Consider the following 19345-nt stretch of genomic DNA (forward strand, 5'->3'; position numbering starts at 1 on the left):
TCAGGGAAAAGTCTCAGTAGTCTTCAAGCTAGCCATGTGCCTAGACATGCTCCTCACACAATGGAGACTCACACCAGGCACTGGAGGCAAAAGCCTAGCGATCCTTCACTTTCTTCAGTCTCATTGCCTTTCTCGCTGGCTCAAATTCAAGGAAAAGCTTAGAGAGTTCTTCTTTATGGACTAATGATCATTTCCAGAAATGCCTGCAGGGAAGGTACCTTTCCAGTTCAGACACCACAAAAGAGACTTTTTTGTGCTATCAGTCTTCATTAGAGGTAATCCAGTGCCATGGCCCGTGCCTGCCATTGCTCAAGAGAGTAAAAAATATCAAAGGTACCTTGTGTAGGCCAGTTTCTGTCTGTGCTTCTCCCGCTGCTGCTGAGCAGTGATGAAGTCACCCAGAGTAGGGCTCACATGCCAACAGTCAAGTATGGACAGCAAAAAGGACACATCAGAGGAATATCAGCAGAGCACGCTGGAGCAAAGCATGACTTACGGCTCCAAGCATGCCAGCTTCCCAAAAGAGCCGAGCCCTGGTGTCATACCCCTCAGCTATTGAGATCTTCAAAGGACCAAATGAAATGAAGCAGCATGGTCCTCTTCTTATTGACTGGAGAGCTCAGATTAGGTCCCATGATAAAACAGCCTGCAGCAAATAAGGGTGGGGAAAGGTTGAGGTAAAGGCAAGGCTTCTAGGTGATACAATACTCCAGACACAGAGGAGGAGCATGCGATATCTTCTGGTGAATGGTTATGTGTGTTATGGTCAGTGGTATGCCTATAAAATGTGCCCACGATGCTCTAATGAGAGCAAAAGAATCAAGCAGATGACAGGAGTATAGTCAGAGCATGCCAAAGCCCTCGCAACCCTCGCTGATGGCCAGCTGAAGCATCCTGTGCACCTCTTCATACGAGTCATATGTAGGGAGGCACAGCTGGTTAAAACTGCAAAGGCAAGAAGAGAAGTGATTACTTTGTAATACTAGAAACACAGTAAGGCTAGAAAGCTAAACCCTAACAAAGATATGCACCAGACAGTCAATACCTACCATGTGTGTGCAGTAGGTAGTGTACTATGGGTGGGAGCAGCAATAATCTGAAATGAGGGACAGAGAGCAGCAAAGCCTCCAGGTGGTAGCTGAGAAGAACCTGTTGTGAACTGAAGTAACCGAGCCAACTCCTCCTGGGTCAGACTGGAAATCACAGTCCAAAACCACCTCATGACCTGGAAGAGAGTTCAAGACTAGAATCAAGCCCAGGAAATCGATTCTTGGGTGGAAGAAAGAGGAGACTCTGAAGTGGGGGCATGCCTGTTTTCACAAACATAGGTAGGAATGATCGAACTGACAACCTTTACATTCTGACATGGTCAAGAGGGTAGTTAATGATGGCTTGGCTCTATTTATTTGCATTTCCAATTTACTCCTACTGTGGCAGTCATCATAACAACGCATATGGATCAGAAGTCGGTTCTGCACAGATCACCACCAGTCTTTTCAATATCTACCTCATCCCCCCTGCACCGGTTCACATGTCTAGTACTCCTCTACATTTTCTTCTGAATTTTTTTTTCCTTAAAACACAGCACAAATCCAACAGAAGTAAGGCCCATTACCTTTTCTCTGAAATGCCAGGACCCACCAACAACTACAGCATGAGCTTTAAAGTCAGACACACTGATGTCACCAGTCCCACACATCAGCAGCTGAAGAAAGAAAGTCAGAGGTTACTAGGACAGAGGGACTCTTAGAAATGAATGCAAACACTACACAGCCAAAATTACCTGAGATGACATGAAGACACAGAATAAAGACAGAAATTCAAGCCACGGTGCCAGAATACTACTTTAAGAAAATTAATTACAATATAGATATTTTTAAAATCTAAAACAAAGGACACAACCATGATTGTTATCCTAGCTCCCAAAGGGGTTGAGATCTGAGAACTGAAGTTCCAAGCCAGTCCAGGCAGACAAATCCCTGAAACCCATATCTCCAACTAACCATCAAAATGTTGAAGAGGAGCTATGGGTCAAGTGTGGTAGCCTTTACCAAAAAGCTCAGGGACTGAAGCCAGGATCATAGCCTAGTGGTAGAGTGCTTGCCCAGCATGCACAAAGCCCTGGGTATGATTCCTTGGTACCACATACACAGAAAAAGCTGGAAGTGGTGCTGTGGCTCAAGTGGCAGAGTACTAGTCTTGAGCAAAAAGTGTCCAACGACTGTGTCAGTACTAGCACAGAGAGAAAGAAGGGGGAGAGGGGGAGAAGAAGGAGAGGGAGAGAGAGGGAGAAAGGAATAGAGGGGGAGGGAGACTGGAAGGGAGGAAAGACAGAGAGAGAGAGAGAGAAGGGGTCACATTGATCAAGATTCATTGTATTATAACTGAACTGAAACCCCTTTGTACTACTTAACACTTTTTTGTTGTTGTTTGCCAGTCCTGGAGCTTAAACTCAGGGCCTGGGCACTGTCCTTGGACACCTTTTGGTCAAAGCTAGCGCTCTGTCACTTGAAGCACAGCACCACTCCCAGCTTTTTCTGAGTATGTGGTACTGAGGAATCAAACCCAGGGCTCCATGCATGCTAGGCGAGCACTCTACCACTAGGCTACACTCTTGGCCCCTATACTACTATTTAAAAGATAATATAAGCCGGGTACGGTGGCTCATGCCTATAACCCTAGCTACTCAGGAGGTTGAGATCTGAGGATCAAGATTCACTGCCAGCCTGGGCATAAAAGGACCTGAGACTCTTATTTCCAATTAACCACTAGAAAACTGGAAGTGGTGGTGTGGCTCAAGGGGTAGGGTGGTAGCCTGGAGCTGAAAAGCTCAGGGTCAACGTCCAGGCACAGACATAGGGTGGTAGCCTTAAGCTGAAGAGCTCAGGGATAGAACACAGACCCAGAGTTCAAGCCCCACAACCAATAAAAAAAAAAAAAAAAAAAGATAATATGGCCATGTGCAGTGATTCATGACTATAATCCTAGCTACTCAGGAGGCTGAGATCTGAGGATCGTGGTTCAAAGCTAGCCTGGGCACAAAAGTTCATGAGACTCTTATCTTCAAGGATATCACCTAGACCCAGAGTTCAAGTCCCATCACACACACACACACACATACACACACACACGCTAATATGGAAAAAAAAATAAAGGAAGTAATTCAAAATTTGAGGAAACAGAATTGCTAGCATTAAAAAAAAAAAGAGGCTGGGAGTTTGGCCTAGTGGTTAAAGTGCTTGCCTAGCATGCATGAAGACCCGGGTTCAATTCCTTGGTACCACATACATAGAAAAAAGCCAGAAGCGGTGCTGAGGCTCAAGTGGTAGAGCTCTAGCTTTGAGAAAGTCCAAGGACAGTGCTCAGGCCCTGAGCTCAAGCCCAGGACTGGCAAAAATAAATAAATAAATAAATAAATAAATAAATAAATAAATAAATAAAAGAACAGTAAAACCCAAACTAACCTAAGGAGCCCTAGTTCCCTTCAAAAAGAACTTTCTAAGCTAATATGACCAGGATTTGAAACAATTGTGGGAGACTCTATTATTCCTGTCAGTCACTATTATACAATGTTACAAATCTTTGTTTAAGTGATAAAATAGCCCATGGCTATGTCTCAGCAACCATAATAATAGCATCAGGTAAGAGATCTATGTGAACTTTAGGTTGTGATATGAAGAATTCATTTTGTTTGACTCTCATATCTGAAGGTAATATATAAAAGGTGATGAAAATTGTATCAGATTTTGTAGGAAAGTTCAGTTTAGATATCATCTATGAGAGGTTTAAATAAAAACAAGTTATATTTTGTCCATTCTTGATACAGATTTTATTTCAGCTAATTATAATAAAAATTTAGCATTTTATACTCACTTTTTGGTTGTTACAGTATCAAGATCTGCAATATGAATGTATTATCATGCATACATAAAATATACATAGTATTGGGACTGGGAGTTTGGCCTACTGTTAAGAGTGCTTGCCTAGCATGCACAAAGACCTGGGTTTGATTCTTCAGTACTATATACATAGAAAAGCTGGGAGTGGTGCTGTGGCTCACGTGGTAGAGCTCTAGCCTTGAGGAAAGAAAGCTCAAGGACAGTGTTCAGGCCCCAAGTTTAGTACCCAGGACTGGCAATAAAAAAAAAAAATAAATAAAATATATGCATACACTTGGTATTATTACCCATACTTTGAATATATATTTTTTCCTTCTTTTCCTTCATAGCCCCATGATGACTGGAACTTTATGCCTGTTTCCTAGTACCTCAAAATGCATGGCATACAGGATGAACTCAATAAATAGCTGGACACTATCCCCTTAAATAGTATAAACTATAAAAACTGTACATAGAACCAATATCATTTACTTTAGAATCAATAATACTTGATAAGTATTAACTCTTATTCTTGTTTTAAGCTATTATTCTTCATAATTATTTGCTGCTTTTTGACTTTTACGTTATAATTTTATAAAGCTGAAGTTAATAAATGGAAGAGTAATAAATCCTTTGCATAAGGGACTCACCTCAAGTTCATTCTCATCAAAAATAGCCAAAAGGTTCTCAGGAACCAACTCATTCAAGCCTGAAACAACGTTAAAGCTGAGTTAGAGGCATACCAATCAACATCATGGATATAAAATGGCACTTTAACCTCAAGGCCATGAGGAGATGGGATCCCACCTTTTAGGAAATGTTCCACCTCCTCTTTTACTTGACTAGCTAGTCGATATTGGGCCAGCAAGTTCAAATAGAAGATTTTATTTGCATTGGTGACTGGGGTTTGAGCTCCACCTGTCATGAGTTCTACAATCTAAAATGAGAGACAAAAGACAGAGAGGTCTTAGAGAGAGAAGATTTCTAGAAGTTATCTGCCCAGTTTGTTCAACAAACAGCATAAACCAAATTCCATCAGTGTTAACAAGAAATTTCTATTGTATATTTACTGTATATTCGCCTTTCTAACTCATTTGCTTTTTTTTAAACTAATATTTAGGGGCCAGGAGTTTGGCCTAGTGGTACAGTGTTTGCCTAGCATGCACGAAGACCTGGTTCAATTCCTCGGTAACACCTACATAGAAAAAAGCTGGAAGTAGTACTGAGGCTCAAGTGGTAGAGCTCTTGCCTTGAGAAAGTACAAGGACAGTGCTCAGGCCCTGAGCTCAAGCCCAGGACTGGCAAAAAATAAAAACAAACTAATATTTAATATTCTATTAACTACTACTTCTGAAGTGGATGTCTGAATAACATAGCTATTCTTTCTTTATTTATTTTTTGCCAGGCCTGGGGCTTGAACTCAGGGCCTGAGCATTGTCTTTAGGCTTTCTTAAGGCTAGAGCTCTACCACTTGAGCCACAGTTCCATTTCCAGCTTTTTCTATGTATGTGGTACTGAGGAGTCAAATCCCAGTCTTCGAGCATGCTAGGCAAGCACTCTACCACTAGGACGAACTCCCGGCTGACACAGCCAGTCACAGTGCTCAGTACTGTCAAGTGGTGATGATACAACAGAACAATGTTATAGTTAAGGGCTACAGGTATGGCTCAGACCACTTGCCTAGCATGTATAAGGACCTGAGTACAATTCTCAGTACCACACTTACAAAAGAAGTAATACAGTTCCTTGTTAGCAATGCTTTTAATCTATCATCTTAAACTAAACCACTAATGATCTCTTCTCAAAGAAGTCCTTTGTCTCAGAAAGTCTAATATGATTTAAAAAAATTGTTTCCACAAGTTCTTCTATCACCAGAGTAAATAAGCATAAAAAGCCACCCCTTGAAACTTGGAAATCTTAGTTTCTTTTATTTTTAAAAAATTTTGGGGGGTTCATGGGGCTTGAACTCAGGGCCTGGGGCACTATCCTTGGGCTTTTTTGCTTAAGGGTGGCACTCTACTACTCTGAAACATAGCTCCACTTCCAGGTTTTAGGTGGTAAATTTGACAATGAGAGACTTATGGACTTTCCTGCCTGAGCTGAATCTGAAGAGTGATCCTCATATCTCAGCCTCCTCAGTAACTAGGATTATAGGCATGAGCTACCAGTGGCTGTAGGATTACGTCTGAAGCTCTATTGTTCAATATGGAAGCCACTAACTCCAGTTATTCACATTTAAATTAACTAAAATAAGGCAAAATGAGAAATCCAGTTATTTAATTACACTAGATATATTTTAAATTTTCAATAGCCACAACTTTAGAGCCTTTTCATCACTTCAGAACATATTGGTGCTTTAGAGAGAGCTGGGAAAAGGGGAACCACACATATCATTTCTCTTTCTCACCTTATCCAATTGACCTGCTTTGTTATATTTCTCTTCTGCAAAGACCAGCTCCATCTCACTCATGTCATTGTTGAGGATAAAACAAACTTTGGATTTGTAGAATTCCGGGTCATCAGTTTCAAAGTACTAGGAGATAAAAAAAACACAGAGCAGAACATAAATACCCTTTTTTAGAAATTCAATTTGTAACTGCTTGGAACCACTTATCTCTTCAACCTTAAGGATAAAGAGCTAAAGGCCAGGCAGCCTTGTAGAAATGCAAACCTAAGATGTTACCTTGTAATGCATACGTAGTCCTATGATTTGGGCCAGGAAAGAACGCGTGAAACGAGCACGGACCAACTGCTTGTAGGCTCCTCCTAGAGAAGATTCATAGAGACACTTGCCCACCAGTCGCCCTGCAAACTCATACATTTTTAGGCGGAGATGAGTTGGGCGATTTGGGTTGGGATGCACCTGTCAAACAGAAATCGAAAAGTACTGAGCCATTTCATCAAGCCAAGTTCTGAGCCCAACCCTATGTAATACAATTTGGAGATACCCAAAACGTCTCCCAAAAGGCCATGTAAAAAGGCATGGTCCCCAGATCATGGCACTGCAGGAGGTAAGAGAATCTTTTACGAAGTGTGCCTAGCCAGGCCCAGTGGCTCACACCTGTCATCCTAGCTACTCAGGAGACTGAGATCTGAGGATCTCGGTTCAAAGCCAGTCTGGGCACTAAAGTCTGTGAGACTCTTATCTCCAATTAACTACCAGAAAACTGGAAGTGGCGCTGTGGCTCAAGAGGTAGGGCAGTAGCCTTGAGCTAAAGAGCTCAGGGACAACACCCAGGCCCAGAGTTCAAGTCCAACAAAGCCCCCCCCCCAAAAAAAAACCAGAAGTTTGCCTACTGGGAAGTCTCAGATTTAGAGGTACATGACCTTAAAGGAGAACATGAATCCTTAGTCTCTTCCTGTCTTGCACATCCTAGCCATGATGTGAACAGTTTCGTTATGCACTACCACCCTTGATGTGCTGTCTCACTGTAGTTCTATAGTTCCAAAAGCAGTAAGGCCAAGATTCCATGGACAGAAAATTCTAAAACTGTGAGCTAAATAAACTTTTTCCATTATAAGCCGATTATCTCAGGTATTTATTACAGTAATGAAAGCTAAACAGGTTATGCCAACATAGCAAAACTTTTAATATGAGGATCAAAAATAGTCTTTTGAAAGCCAACTATGGTAATTTAAAGTGACTGGAGGACAAAGGGCAGAATGGGTTTTTACTAAGCTGAAGAATGTTGATTGAGTATGAAAATCTGTTATTATGTCTTTTCCATGAACTAGAACTGCTTTCAGCTAGTCTATTTTTCTCTTGAAACCTCTACCTAGTCAAAGATCTAGTTCGGAAACCAACTGCCTCAAATATGTTTTGAGAAAATGATTAATAATTATTAGAGTAGCAACAACATTACCATGTTTTTTAGTCAAATACTCGATTACCTGCATTCTTTTATTTTATAGCAAAACAATGAAGGCAAGTAGGAAGGAAGCAAACTGATTAGTTAAGTCATAAACAGAAAATTAAGAAAAGGATGGGGGCAGGAGTTTGGCCTAGTGGTAGAGTGCTTGCCTAGCATGTATGAAGACCGGGGTACTCCTCAGTACCACATATATAGAAAAAAGCTGGAAGTGGCGCTGTGGTTCAAGTGATAGAGCTCTAGCCTTGAGAAAGTTCAGTGCTTAGAACCTGAGTTCAAGCCCCAGGACTGGCAAAAAAAATAGAAAAGGATGGGAGTCATCAGAATCTCATGCCAATTTCATAATTTCAAACCCCTTTGAATCCATTATAACATAATCCCACATTTCCAGCCACCTAAACTTACCAATGCTTGATTGTTGTCACTAAATCGAGTGAAGAGCTGACTGGTGGTATCAAATAGGGCTTTGCAGATTAGCTCAAACCATTCCCGGCGAGGCCCTCCCCAGTCCAGAGCTGTAAAAATATCAGGAAAATAAACAGTGACTCTAGATGACTTCTCTCATCATTTTTGTTCCTTTCATATTCCCTACATTCTTTTCTATTATCTTACTGTTTCTTCATTGCAACTACCTCAATGGTAGAATATTTTGAATCTCACTCCATTTCTATCGGATTGAATATTATGATCTCTAAGCTAATGGAGACACAAATCAGAGATCCCATGAAATAAACTCTTACAATAGGACTTTGTTCTGGCTTGAATTCCTTTTATTTTTTTTCCACCAGTATTGGGGATTGAACTCAGAGCCTTCCTTGCATTCGTTTTCTTTTTTCTTTGCTTTTTTTTTTTTTTTTTTTTTTGCCAGTCCTAGGCTTGGACCCAGGGCCTGAGCACTGTCCTTGGACTTTCTCAAGGCTAGAGCTCTACCACTTGAGCCCCAGCACCATTTCTGGCTTTTTTCTATGCATGTAGTACCGAGGAATCAAACCCGGGTCTTCGTACATGCTAGGCAAACACTCTTACCACTAGGGCAAACTCCTGGACCACCTTCCTTGAATTCTTGCTTGGCTTTTTCACTCAAGGCTGGCACTGTATTACAAGCTATACTAGTACATCTAACTGTTTTGTGGTTAACTAAAAATGAGAGTCTTATGGATTTATCTATCCCAGTTGGCTTTAAACCATCATCCTCAGATCTCAGCCTCTTGTGTAGCTGTGATTATAAGCATGAACCACTAACATCCAGCTTTGGTTTAAACTCTTTAAAAGAGTTTGTCTCCAGTCCCTATATCTCTGTTCTAAAAACTCCACCACACCATCTGGTTAGTAAACACTTCCTTTTTTTTTTAATTCTTGGAAGAGTTGTTTTAGGGAGTCAGAGGGAGTTTTGTTTTTGTAGAAGGAGAGTAAGAGAGAAAGTGGCAGCAAAGAGGTGAACTAAAAGCTAAAATGAAATTACGAAACTGACCTTCTTCATCTTGGAAAACCACTTCAAAGTTCTTGCTCCAATCTGAAATGGAGAAATTCCGAGTGGCTTTCAGAGACTACAAAGCAGTGAAAGAAAGGAAATTGTCAGAAGACTGGCATCCTTTGGATGCTAAAGACGCACTGCCATTGTTTGTTGAGCTAATCACTACCACATGTAGGAGATATACTGCTTACAAATAAATTATAATAATGGCATCTTATATTTAAATGTACCTGTCACTAGAAGAAATTTAAGGTTTGAAGAAATAATCTAAATTAGGAATGCTTGTACATGTAATCCCAGCATTTACCAGATGAAGCAGAAAAATAGCAAGTTTGAAGATAGCCTGGGCTATTTGACATGACTATAACTTAAAAAATCAAATTTTCCTTTATATAACAGTTTTATATTTTGTTCACAATCTTCATTTTATTAACAAGAAAATCATATTGAAGGAAATAAGACTGATAGTCAATAAGCTATAACCAAGAGAATCAATAAGTCCTGGTTTTTAGTGAAGTGCAGACTATCCTCTAGACATTTACCCTCAAGGTGATGTTCAGCCAGGGAGCCATACTACATGGCAAGTGTGGCTGAAGAAAGAGTTTTCCAATTGCTCCAACCAGAGCCAAATACCACAAACACTTTCTGGACAGGCACTAAGCCTTCTCATTCTTGGGGAATGTCAAACCATGCCAGTGTCTATGTGGTGGAGGCGGACAGACACCAGGTGTTCCTTTTCCATTAGACCCACAGTAACAACAAAAATCACTTCAAGTCAACAAGAGCTCTTCTATTACAGAGATTCAGTAACAAGAAACTTTCTTCTGTAACTACCACTCTTACCTTCCTACATTTCTCTAAAACACATCTCAGTCACAGATGCCCAAATGCAATATAAACAAAGAGAAGAGCAAATAGTGTCTAACAGATACAGTCCAAGATAGAAATGAACATTTCATTAAAAAAAAAAAAAAAGATAACCTGCAGGGTATAACTAAGAGTAAAGAGATTCACAGTTGGAGAACTTCGGCAACTGCTGACCAAGATGGAAGTTTACGCACCGATTCCAGTAAGGCGTGTCTGCTGACCTTCAGGGTGACTTTGGAGTGAGGTCTTTTCATGTGTACCTGTCGGAGCTCTCGCTGAAAAAAGTTCACTTTGTCCTGAAAGGTCTCAGAGCCTCCTGAACAGAAAGATCCATTGTCAGTAGAGACTTTCAGCAAACGTGTGGAGTAACCACTTCTACCCAGGAAGCTGATCTCCGTCAAAAAATCCCATCCAACCTTACCGATGTTCTTATGTAGGGAACGGATGAAAGTGGCTGCCAGAATGTTCCTCTCCTTACAGCTGAGCTCCACAGGAGGCTGAATGCCATCATCCACAACCAGAGTGAGGAGCTTATGAACAGGATCAGGACCCAGGTATGAAAACTAGCAAAGGAAAGAAAAAAAGTTCGTCTATAAAACTCTTACACTTAGTAAAAACCTTCTACACATCCCCATTCTTCTGTATCACCAAAAAATAAACCTGTTTTCTCTAAGTACCTGCTAAGAGTAATCTCTTGTTTTTAATCTCATTATTCTATAATTCAAGTTTTATGTGAAATTATTTGAATTATAGAAACTATCTTTACATAAGGACCTCAGACAATGCTATAAACTTCACTAATATAAAATATAAGAAGGATGAAAATAGTATAGACTTATGAGATAGCAAAAAATTAGCACTCCACTGCCAGGAGGAAAGTGAATATTTATTATTTTATCTTGTTTTGGTGCTGATCCTAGGGCTTGAACTCTAGGCCTGAGCACTGTCCCTGACCTTCTTTCACTCAAGGCTAACACTCTACCACTTGAGCTACAGTGCCATTTTTGGCTTTTTCTATTGATGTGGTACTAAGAAATTTAACCTGGGGCTTCATGCACACTAGGCAAGCACTCTATCATTAAACCACATTTCCAGCCCTCTACTTCCAGATTTCTTTTGATAGTTAATTGGAGATAAGAGTCTAATGGACTTTCTTACCCAGGCTGGCTTCAAACCACAACCACAATCCTCAGATCTTAGTCTCCTGAGTAGCTAGGATTACAGGCATGAGCCACTGATAAAATGTCATAATTAAGTGTCTTGGCCAAAGTTTAGATTCTAACAGCCCTCCTAGAAATTTACAAATCAATTTTTAACTGCATGAGAATGTTTCTTCTAAAAGAATAAAATTCAACACACTGGGAGACCAAGGTTGGGCCAGAAATACCAACATTCTTTTCTAGGAAATCTGTCCTAGAGACAAGGCATATATCCTTCTAAGATTCAAATATTCTATACACCATTTAGTGAGGAAATAGTTTTCTTCTCTTTTCTTTTTTTCTTTTCTTTTCTTTTTTTTTTTTTTTTTTTTTTTTTGCATTGTCTCTGAGCTCTCCAGCTGAAGGCTACCATCCTACCGTTGAGCCAAGCCCCCTTCCCATTTTCTAGAGGTTAATTGGAGATAAGAGTCTCAGGTCCTTTTGTGTCTGGACTGGCTTTGAACCTTGATCCTTAGATCTCAGTCTCCTGAGTAGCTAGGATTACAGGCATAAGCCACCTCTCCTGTGAAATTGCTTTGTTTATTTAGAAATGAATCTTACACTGAGTGCTAGTGGCTCCTGCCTATAAGTCTAGCTACTCAGGAGGCTGAGATCTGAGGATCCCAGTTTGAGGCCAGCCTAGGCAGAAGAGTCCCTGTGAGACTCTTATCTCCAATTAACCACTCAAAACAAACAAACAAACAAACAAAACACCAAAGGAAGTGGTACTGTGGCTCAAGTGGTAGAGTGCTAGCCTGAAGCACAGAGACAACACAGTTGGAAAAAAAAAATCTTGCATACATGGGGAGAACTTCTAAAAACACTAAAGACTCTATGGGGTGGGGGGAGAGTGAAATATACAAGAGATGGAGAAGCAAGAGTGGCAGAGTGCTTGCTTAGCATGCATGAAGCTTTGGGTATGATTCCTCAGTATACCACATAAACAGAAAAAGCTGGAGGTGGTGCCTGTGGCTCAAATGGTAGAGTGCTAGCCATGAGCAAAAAGAAGTTCAGACCCCGTGTTCAAACCCCAGGATTGGTGAGGGGGGTGGGGTGGGAGGAGAAGGAAGCAAGGGAGCAAGCAAGCAAGCAGAGCTGAAGCTTACTCATTGTGAAATAAATATGATATTCAAATTTTCAACTTACTTTTGTTCCTGGACAGACTCGGAAGGTATAAAGGCGCCAGGGAATGATTTTCAGGTAGAACTCCTTTACTGAGAATTGCTGGAAGACCACATACACAAAATGACTGACATGAAGTTCTTATTTGGGCATTATAAGCCAAATATCAGTTTCTTCCTATATTTTACATATAAAATAATCCAATTAGTACTATAATAAAAACATGAAATATATCTTTTTAAAAGGCGAATCACAACTATATTTAATAGCCTTAATACCAAGTCTTTTCGTAATTTTGGAATGTCTGGGCTCAGGTATTCACCTATGAAATAAACAAGACCTCTGTTCTACCCCAAGCTACCAGAATGACTTGCTCCAATTCCACAGATAGGAAACACCAGTAGCCTAAACCTTCGGTTTTCTGCCTACTTGAATGGTATTAAAGATTTGCTGGGGCCAGGAGGGCATGCCTGTAATCTTAACTACTCAGGAGGCTGAGATCTGAGGATAGAGGTTCAAAGCCAGCCCGGGCACTGAAGATCATGAGACCCTTATCTCCAATTAATCACTAGAAAATGAGAAGTAGGGCTGTGGTTTCAGAGGTAGGGCGCTAGCCTTGAGCTAAAGAGCCCAGGCCCAGAGTTCAAGCTCCATGACCCACAAAAAAAAAAAAAAAAAAAAAGAGGAAGATTTGCTGGGGAAGGAGAGAGAAGCAAGAAGATAAAGGAAAGGTGGCTGGTAGTGGCTAGTCTAGAATGCAGCTGTTGGCTCATGCCTCTAATCCTAGCTATTCAGAAGGCTGAGATCTCAGGGTCGTGGTTCAAAGCCAGCCCATGCACAGCACCAGGGACAGCACCCAGGTCCAGAGTTCAAGTTCCACAATTGACAAAAAAAAAAAAGAGGAAAAGGAGAATGTATTTGTTTTACTTCTTTTTCATCCTGGGTGAACTCAGGGCCTGGGTGCTATTCTTGAGACTTCCTTTTTATTTGTTTTTTGGTCATGGGACTTGATCTTTGGGGCTGGGAGTTGTTCCTGAGCTCTTCAGCTCAAGGGCACCACCTTACCCCTTGAGACACATTGCCACTTCCAGCTTTCTAGTGATTAAGTGGACATAAGAATCTCATGGACTTTTTAGTGTCTGGCTGGCTTTGAATCACAATCCTCAGATCTCAGCCTCCTGAGTAGCTAGGATTACAGATGTGAGCCATCATACCTGGCTTGAATTTTTTTTTTTTTTTGCTCAGAGTTAGTGCTCTACCACTTGAGCCACAGCTCCACTTCCAGCCTATTGGTAAATAATTGGTGATAGGAGTTCCAAAGACTATGTTGCCCGGGCTGACTTCAAATCACAATCCTAAAATCTCAGTTTCCTGAATTACTAGATTAAAGGTGTAAACCACCGCTACCCTGTTCTTTTGTTCTTGTTTGCTTTAATAGAAGCTGTTGGGGTTGGAGGCATGGTTTTGTTGGTAGAATGCTAGTCAGTGAGCAAAAGCATCAGGTACCAAGTTCAAGTCCTGGTGTTGAACCAAAAAAAAAAAAATCTGTTACTGATCATATGGCAAGTGAGACAACTTCATTCCCTTTTTTATTTTTATTTTTGCTAGTCCTAGGGCTTGAACTCAGGGCCTAGGTACTGTCCTTGAGCTTTCTCAAGGCTAGTGCTCTACCACTTGAGCCTCAGCCTTTTCTGTGTATATGATACCAAGGAATCAAACCAGGAAAGCCCTGCATACTAGGCAAGCACTCTACCACTAGGCCACACTCCCAGCCCTATTCCCTTTGTTAGTGCTGGAGATCAAACCCACTAGCTTACATATTTAGGTAAAAACTCTTAATACTGAGCTACATCCCCAGCTCCCAGATTTATTTTTTTAACTTAGACACTTTTCATTAAAGAAAATTTCTAACAGTATCAAAACTATAATCTCAGCTTCTCAGGAGACTGAGATTAAGAGGGTAACAGTTATGATATTCCATCTCAACAAACAGCTGGGCACTGTGGTGCAGGCCTGACATCCCTGTTCTGGAGGAGATTTAAACAGGAGGGTCCTAGTACAGGCAGGGCCAAAACTAAAGGCCCTAATCCCTCAAAAAACCAAAACAAAAAGGTCTGGCAGGCCCAAGACAGTCCCTGCCTAACAAACATGAAGGACTGAGTTCAATGCCTAATAAAACACATACACAAATTCCAGCACATACTAATGAAATGGTATGCAAATGCTAATCTTGTTTCAATTGTTCATCTTGTCTACTTCCCTCATGACTATCTGTCCTAATCCAAATAAAGGCTATATTTTTAAATGAAGAATGATACACATCAAAGCACCATAAAGTAGAACAGAATTTGAATTCAGTTTTGCTTACAATATAAACAGGATTAAAAAAATGTTTCAACAGTCTTGTTTTTATGAGGACTGAGTGAATAAGAAAATATAAATATTCAAAAGAAATTCTTAACAAGAAGTCTGTGAGCTTCTTGTTAAGGGGCTTGGGAAGTTCACCTCCTTGTTTCTGCCCACATCTCTTTATTTCAAATGTGGAGCCTGAAAATGACATCCATGTATTATGGTTTCATAAATCACAGAATGAAAGATCAAATTGTTTCAGCACAGTATAAGGAGATAAGAGTGACTTTATCCTACTGAGTACTTTTAAATGTGTTAAAGTAGCTTCCTAAAAGTTCTGAGAGCAGTGCTTTGAAAAATCTTCCCCCACGCAATCCAAGAGCAGAATGTACAAGTGCTCTACAGAGTCAAAGCACACAGAATCATTAGGCAGAGTATCAATCTAATCCAAGCCAAATATTTTATAGCAGCACAGAGGTAGTACAACCTTTAGCTCCACTTGTAAGTAGATCCTATCCTACTTACATTCAGGCTGTTATTTCATAGTCTCTATTACCAAATGCCAATGAAATATAGTCTCAAGCAGGGAGATTTTAAGGCAAGAATGGGGTTCTAACCTTTGGTGACACATAGCAGTATACCTTCTTCGGTTTCTTCACTTTCTCAGGGGTGTGGCACTCTGAGGGTGAGTCTTCTTCTTCTTCTTCAACAGCAGTGGAGGGTCGGCGCTGGGAAGAGCTCATGTGCATGGGTGGAAGGTGCCATGGTGTGCTGGCACAATTAGTAGCATTATAAAGGTAAGCTTCAAAGTAAATGCTTACTCCTGAGGTGGACACATTGCGTTCAACAATATTCTTCTCGTTTTCTGAAGTACAATAAAGAATAAGATTTAAAACAGGAGTCTGGGAGAAAAAAATTACCTGACTATTCACTTAGGACTTAGGCAGGTGTGACTCAAATACCAAATGTTTGCTGGATTGGTCATGAATGAAGAGGTAATGGGGAACAAGACTAAATCACAGCTCTCAACTCACCACTAAGGACAATAATGTCAAATTCGCCATTATTGATTGGCTGATTTTGGTATGAAATGCAGGCATGGAAGCAGCCACGAGAATGCAGTGTAAGTCGCAGGAACACCTGGCAAGTTTGCCTGTTGGATGTCACTGACTTCTCAAATGAGACTCCAGTACTCTCTTCTTCTTGGGGGCCAAGCTATAGGAAGACAAAGTATTACTTAACACATGCCATTTCTCTATTTGCAAGGCAATTTATTTTTCACAAAGAAGTTTCTATTGATCTTCTAGTCTAGGTCTCACAATTACTGAGACAGGTCATGATGTAATAATCACAGAAGTCAAGAAGAAGACAAGAAATGAAAATGAATCAGAAGGTGCGAGAACGACTTGGAAAAAGTAGCCTGTCTTAGCATACATAGGAAGAAGGGAGCCCCTTACCTCATGAATAGACAAACTGTAATTGTGCTCATCTCTCAAGGACGTGGAATTGTTGGTAGGGTTATCATACTCATCTCGGGGCACTATTTGAAGAGTGTGTGGCTGCCCACAGGTTAACACAAGAGTAGAAAAATGACACACAATCTTGGTTTTGGAAGGAACCACCATTCCTGGAACAGACAAGGGAATGTAACATTTAGAGAGGTGGGGAGGTGCTCTTGCGGGAAAGATCTGCTTCGGAGTTAGAGCTGGGATCCCCTCTTAATTTTTAGGGAATATTAAAACACTATGAAGAGAAAAGGCAAAGAAAAGAAATAGAGTGAATAACACAAATGAACTTTAGGGACTTGTTTTATAAATTCTTAACAGTACTAAACAAATTTTTTTAAAAAACCTAGAGAAAGGGGCCCGGGAGTTTGGCCTAGCGGTTAAAGTGCTTGACTAGCATGCACAAAGACCCGGGTTCGATTCCTCGGTATCCCACATACACAACCAAGCCGGAAGTGGCAGAGACGAGACACAACCAAACCAGAAAAGTGGCAGAGACAAGACTGCGACGGCGACAGAGAGCGAAAGAAGCGAGCTGAGCTGAAGTGAACAGAGCCCAACAGAGTGGTGGCCGGAGCGAGCGGGGCGGAGCGAGCAGGACCGGAGCGTGCGGGAGCGAGCCGAGCCAGAGCCAGCGAGGCGGAGCGAGCGGGGCCAGAGCGAGAAGGGGCCAGAGCGAGCAGAGCCAGGAGCAAGCAAGAGCTGGCCGGGCCGGAGCGAGCGGGGCCAGGAGCGTGCGGGAGCGACCCGGGGCGGAGCGAGCGGGGCCAAGAGCAAGCTGGAGCGAGCGGGGCGGAAGAAAGCTGGGCCGGAGCGAGCGGGGCCGGAGCGAGCCGGGCCTGAGCTAGAAAGAGGGCCTAGCCGGGCCCGAGCGAGCCGGGGCGGAGCGAGCAGGGCCGGAGCGAGCGGGGCCGGAGCGAGCGGGGCCTGAGCTAGAAAGGGGGGCCATGTCATAAGAAAGGTTATCAATGTTTGTGAAGTTATGCACCTTCTATCTGGTGAATATAATGTAACCCTTCTATTAATCACAATAAAAAATTATCTTTAGTAGTTGTTCAAAAAAAACCGTAAGTGCTAGGGGAAAAAAAAGGCTAAACAATAGTAAAGACAAACATTTAAAAAAAAAAAAAACCATTTCGGGCTGGGAGTTTGGCCTAGTGGTTAAAGTGCTTGCCTAGCATGCACAAAGACCCAGGTTCGATTCCTTGGTACCACATACATACAAAAAAGCCAGAAGTGGTGCTGAGGCTCAAGTGGTAGAGCTCTAGCCATGAGAAAGTCCAAGGACAGTGCTCAGGCCCTGAGCTCAAGCCCAGGACTGGCAAAAAAAACCCCACTTCTCAGAAGGCTGAGATCTGAGGATCCAGGTTCGAAGCCAGCCCAGGCACTAACTAGTCCATGAGACTAGAAAACCAGAAGTGGCGCTGTGGCTCCAGGGGTAGGGTGGTAGCCTTGAGCTGAACAGCTCAGGGACAATGCCCAGGCCCAGAGTTCAAGCTGTGGCTCAAGTGATAGGGCCCAACTTTGAGAAAGCCCAGTGCTCAAGCCCTGAGTTCAAGTCCTAGGACGGGCAAAAAAAAAAAAAAAGTTCTGCAATGCTTTATTTATAGATTCAGACAGTATTCCAAAATTTATATGGGAAGGTAAAGGAATCAGAATAGGTAAAATAATTTTGAATAAAAGAATAAAGTAGTGGGCCAGGAGTTTGGCCTAGTGATAGAGTGCTTGCCTAGCATGCACAAAGACCCGTGTTGATTCCTCGGTACCATATACATAGAAAAATGAGAAGGTGAGCTGTGGCTCACGCCTGTAATCCTAGCTACTCAGGAGACTGAGATATGAGGATCAAAGGTTAAAAGCCAGCCCAGACACAAAAGGACCTGAGACTCTTATCTCCAGTTAACCTCTAGAAAACAGGAAGTGGGACTTGACACAAGGGTACGGTGGTAGCCTTGAACTGAAGAGCTCAGGGACAGCACCTAGACCCAGAGTTCAAGCTCCAAGACACACACACACAAAAGAATAAAGTGGGAGAGCTAATTTACCAATTTGTAGACTTACTATAATATTTACAGTAATCATGTTATATATATACATATATATGTATGTGTATATAAATACATATACAAACACACAGTAATCACGCAGCTGGTGGCTCATGCCTGTAATCCTAGCTACTCATGAGGCTGAGATTTGAGGATTGTGGTTCAAAGCCAGCCCAGGCAGATAAGTCCCCGTGAGATTCTTATCTCTAGTTAAGCACTAGAAAACCAGAAGTGGGTACTATGGCTCAATGTTGTAGAGTGCTATCCTTGAGCAAAATGTGCCAGGGACAGAATCGAAGCCCTGAATTTCAAAAAGACCTCTCAAAACAACAGTGGGGAAAAAAAAGTCCAATTAGAAAAACTGGCAAAAGACAGAGACATTCTATGGAAAAGAATACAAATGGAGCCAGGCTCACACCTGTAATCCTAACTACTCAAGAGGTTGAGATCTGAGATTCTGAGGACAACGCCCAGGCACAGAGTTCAAGCCCCACAGCTGACAAAAATAAATAAATAAATAAATAAATAAAAATATATATATAAATGGCAAATAAGCACATTTGAGAAATGCAAATTAAAATCATAAGAGATAGCATGTACTTGTTGAAATGGCTAAAATAAAAAATAGTGACAATATTAAATGTTGTCAAGATGAGAAGAAACTGGATCACTGCTAGTGGGAAGTAAAATGCTCTAGTTATTCTGCAGAGGCAGATTAGTGGCTAGCTAGGTCTTGAGGATAGACAACAAAGTAACTGCCAATGTGTCTAAGAGTTCTTTACTGGGTTATGAAAATGTTTTGAAATTTATTATGGTGATAGTGGCATGGCTGTAAATTTTCATAATTTTAAATGGATGGATGTTATGGTATAAATTAAAAATCGATAAAAACATTTCTTTTAAAAAGGGGACTTGGAAGAGGAACTCAGCAGTAGAGTGCATGCTTAGCACACACGTGGCTTTGGGCTCAACTCCACCAGAAACTACCAAAAAAGGAAACAACAAAGGAAAAAAAAATTAGAGACAGTAAAAGGATG

The 19345-nt window shown here is 41.4% G+C and overlaps 1 protein-coding gene across 3 annotated transcripts in view; it reads right to left on the minus strand.

The window, feature by feature from the left end:
* Nucleotides 1-553: 553 nt before the first annotated feature.
* Arel1 (apoptosis resistant E3 ubiquitin protein ligase 1) overlaps nt 554-19345 on the minus strand; it is a 48997-nt gene continuing 30205 nt past the window's right edge. For all 3 annotated transcript variants that reach the window (XM_090344481.1, XM_090344479.1, XM_090344480.1), the window contains exons 6-20: nt 16216-16385; nt 15793-15973; nt 15376-15623; nt 12434-12511; nt 10510-10651; nt 10283-10404; nt 9219-9294; nt 8153-8262; nt 6562-6741; nt 6286-6411; nt 4686-4815; nt 4529-4587; nt 1616-1705; nt 1050-1225; nt 554-945 (exon numbers count right to left, since the gene is read on the minus strand). In XM_090344481.1, the coding sequence (XP_090200607.1) occupies nt 843-945; nt 1050-1225; nt 1616-1705; nt 4529-4587; nt 4686-4815; nt 6286-6411; nt 6562-6741; nt 8153-8262; nt 9219-9294; nt 10283-10404; nt 10510-10651; nt 12434-12511; nt 15376-15623; nt 15793-15973; nt 16216-16385 (1991 nt within the window). In that variant the 3' untranslated portion in view covers nt 554-842. The remainder of the gene's footprint in view (nt 946-1049; nt 1226-1615; nt 1706-4528; nt 4588-4685; nt 4816-6285; nt 6412-6561; nt 6742-8152; nt 8263-9218; nt 9295-10282; nt 10405-10509; nt 10652-12433; nt 12512-15375; nt 15624-15792; nt 15974-16215; nt 16386-19345) is intronic.

This window comes from Megascapheus bottae, chromosome 14 (assembly GCF_031878675.1).
Source record: "Megascapheus bottae isolate mThoBot1 chromosome 14, mThoBot2.hap1, whole genome shotgun sequence".
Lineage (NCBI taxonomy): Eukaryota > Metazoa > Chordata > Mammalia > Rodentia > Geomyidae > Megascapheus > Megascapheus bottae.